Source organism: Phaethon lepturus, unplaced genomic scaffold (assembly GCF_000687285.1).
Source record: "Phaethon lepturus isolate BGI_N335 unplaced genomic scaffold, ASM68728v1 scaffold5335, whole genome shotgun sequence".
Classification (NCBI taxonomy): Eukaryota; Metazoa; Chordata; class Aves; order Phaethontiformes; family Phaethontidae; genus Phaethon; species Phaethon lepturus.
The window spans coordinates 22,913-26,494 of NW_010538885.1; the positions used below are offsets into that span (position 1 = coordinate 22,913).

At 39.7% G+C, this 3,582-nt stretch overlaps 1 protein-coding gene across 1 annotated transcript in view; it reads left to right on the top strand.

Moving 5' to 3' along the window:
- MAP2K5 (mitogen-activated protein kinase kinase 5) overlaps window positions 1-3,582 on the top strand; it is a gene marked incomplete at its 3' end in the record, with an annotated part of 69,478 nt that overhangs the window by 14,833 nt on the left and 51,063 nt on the right. Inside the window, exon 7 of the mRNA XM_010286969.1 lies at window positions 2,914-2,962. Within this exon, the coding sequence (XP_010285271.1) occupies window positions 2,914-2,962 (49 nt within the window). The remainder of the gene's footprint in view (window positions 1-2,913; window positions 2,963-3,582) is intronic.

A 3,582-nucleotide genomic window follows, 5' to 3' on the forward strand; every position in this document is an offset into this window, starting at 1 on the left:
ACTCTTGGTTATTTTTTTTTGAGGAGCAAAGCGGGGGGGAGGTTTGTGGCTGAAAGACAGAATGCTGAAAATAAAGCAAGTCAGTGAAAAGAAATCCCTAAAGGAGGAAAGCATTTGCCAGGGCTTGGAGAGAAGCACTGTGTTTTCAGGGGCAGGATAAATTGGTAAAAGAGAGGTAGAGTCTGCTGAGACTTGAGTCCCCGAGAAGCTGGAGGGATCTCTGCCTTCATCATAAAATTCATCCTGGGTGCCTGTATGAGACAGTGTCAACGCAAAGGAGACATCTCTCTTCTTTCTCGAGTTCTTTATTTGTGTGAAAGGCCGGTGTATTTTCCCAAAGGAAAAGCGTATCTTGGGAACGCCAGCGTGACGTTGTGGTCGCTCCCGTTTTCACACTGGTGTGTACTTATTTGGGTCTGCCGATGTAAAATCTGTTCTACCTTTGCTTGCCACTTCACGCATTTATTTTCACTTCAATTTCTGAAGCAGTGACATTGTGCACTGTATTTTGAGTGCTAATGTTGATTGAAGTTCTCCCTGAAAGGATGTGCACTTGAACTGTCAAGAGAGCGAGTGATTGACAGCAGGCAGAAGTACTTTTTGTGTCAAGGCTTTGTCAAGTCATTGTTGTAAAACCTGCTTTACTGAATACCAATAATTCCTGCTAGGTGTTCAATCAAAAGATACTCTGTTCCAGCACCATTTTAGAATAATATTTAATACTTAAGAGTCCTTCCCTAATAGGCAAATGTAAGGTAAGCGAATAACGGCACTTCACGCTAGGTTAGCCCATCTGGGGGGCTCCGGTGAGCGTATTTGCAGCCCAGGAAAAAGGGAAAAACTCTTTTCATTCCTTTGTACACTGATGCTGAGAGAATCTGAGTGTGGGAGTTTGTTTAATACTGTGTCTTCTGCTTATTCAGCACATGTTCCATAATAAAGATGTTTAATAACTCACAGCTGTTGATTTTTTTTTCTGTAGGAAACGTTCCCTTTTCTTTCTGCGAACACATGCTTTAAAATAAATGAAATAATTTTATAAGTATTTTAAAGGTTTTTAAATAGTCTATATGTTTAATAATCAAAGCTTACTATTCTCAAAATCACTTAAACCACTGGAGGAAGCTTGAAATGTTGCACTCCCTTTATTCATTTTTGCATTGATACTTCTTTTTTTCTTCTTCTTCTGTCAAAATGCTGTGTAAGTAGAATTCCCCTGTTTGGCTTGTTGAAAGGCTAACGTGAACAAGGCCACACCGCTGGGCATGCAGAATTTGACTAAGGCCTTTTGTTACAGGTAATTGCCAGCTGAGGCCATGAGATAGTGTGGAGTGTGAGTTTAACGCTGAGGAATTGCCACCTAGGGCAATTTTCTGGGGATCCGGGGTCATTATTTGCTTTACAAAAGAGATTCCGATTCCACTGACGTTATTTTTGGTTACAGAAGAAATTTTTAAAAGAGTTTTTCTAATCCAATAGGAAGACTGAAAATCACTCTTTTCAGATACCCGAAAGCTATCTGCTCAAAGCTATCTGCTTCGAGGCTGTATCGGATTTTTAGCACTTCTGCTTGATCACTGTAACAGAAGTAATTTCATTTCAGTCTACCTGGACAGTGAAAAGAATGTAATTGTTTTGTCTGCAGAACTCGTACAACTTTACAAATGTCAGAAGTGCTTTGTTGTTCTGGGGATGCACAAAGAGGGTGTCTCAGGCAAATGAATGAAATGCTGTCTCATAGATGGAAACTTCATAAAAAATATGTGCCGTATTAAAAAAGCTGGCTGACAGCAGGGATGGTTTGGGTAAAAAGTAAGCAGTAGTAGAAATACGTTTGTTGATTCTTGTTAGTTCTCTGGGCTTGTAGAAGTAGTAAATCTAGGGGAAAAATTACAATGTTAAAAATGCAACAAGTGTTGGGGTTTAATTACTTTACAGGAAAAAAAATTGCGGAGAGGATAACTTGCAATAGCCAGGTGCTCTCTTAGGGAGTTGACTGAAGGGCTCGTTTAATTTGGGGCTATTATAATCCTACTGTATATAGAAGGTGGAGGGGCAGTTGGATCCGGTGATGATCTTGTCAGGTCTGGAAGAGCCATATGTACGTATTCCGTGTAAGGACGTGTTGTGGGTTGTTGCTTTGGAAATACGCCTGTGTTCATACTCCAAATGCATGTCCTACGAGTTTTCATTAAAAGGCATCTCATAGATAAGGCGTTCCAGTGTAGTCCTGGACTAACAGGTTTTTGAGTTTGGTTTTAACGGTTTAGCTCGTGGAAGGAGCAAATTCAGGCATAGCAGGCCAAAGTCTGCCCCAGTTCTTATCTTTTAGGGCTCCCAATTGTATTTTCTGGGGCTATGGGATACAGTAAGGCTTGCGTTTGGTCCAGGATGAGTGATCGGAACAGTAAGGCAGATTGTATAGCTCAAGAAGAAATGTTCAGCATTTGCATTGAGTAAGTAAAAGCATAGAAAGTAAAGGTGGAAAAAGTACAGATGCACCAAATGGAAAGAAAGGGAAGATGAAGTAGAAGCAGCAGTTAGAGATTTTATCTTCTTGCCTTTAGTTTCACATCTTTCATGATTTTTTAACACCCCAGCAAAGATAGATGAGTTAAAAATACGTTGAAATGTCTACAGGGATTCAGTATAAGCCCACCTGACTTCATCATACAGATCCTGGGAAGAAGTTTATTCACGTGTTCCTAAAGAACCTGTTGCTGCGTAGTTTGCAGCAGGGGTTTGTCTATGTCCTGCAACCCTTCGGAAGGGATGCTTTGTCTCACCTTTTCGTGGTCTCGGCTCCATTCTTCATGGGAACCCGTGTCTTTAACGACTCGCGCCAGCTGAGACGTGTAGTGTTTCTTACCAGTGATGTTTAACGTGGGTTGTCGCTTTTTCTCTCAAATTCAGGTTGTGAAAGGCCTTACCTATTTATGGAGTCTAAAGATTTTACACAGAGGTGAGTAACAGATGTTTTCTGTTTTCCAATGAAATACCATGTTATTTTATTTTAACAACACTTTCTGCAGAGGACCATACTAAAATCTGGTTTGATTCCAGAATGAGTCTTACTTATTAGCCTTGCAGATTTTCTGATAAAATGTTTTTAGTGCTGTTCTCTTTTATTGCCCTCCCTCCTCTCCTACAAAGAAAAAGCCTAAAGAGAGAAATGAATTTTATAGAGATTTAGATGCTTAAGGTTATAAACAGGTGCCCAGTAGAAGCATCAGCGAGGAAAATCAGATGTTTGACTAGTATTGAAAAGAGAAGATAGATAATGAATTTTCTTGTGTACTTCAGAAATCTCACAATGCAGCCACAAGCATTGCTAGAGTCTCAGATCTCTAAAATTACGGCCCACCGTCCTCTAACGTGGTCAAGAATAAGTAAAGAAACTTAAGCCTGCTTGGACATAAGGCATTTTCCAGTTTTGCTGCTTATTCTCTTTCCTGAGGCTAATCTGTTTTTTTTTTTAAGCTTCTCATTTATTTCTTGCTTTTTGCTGTTGTTACATTTTGTTTAAAATTTACCTATCGTGGTAAGTTCTAGTATATCAGAATTAACTTTCAAAAACAGTGT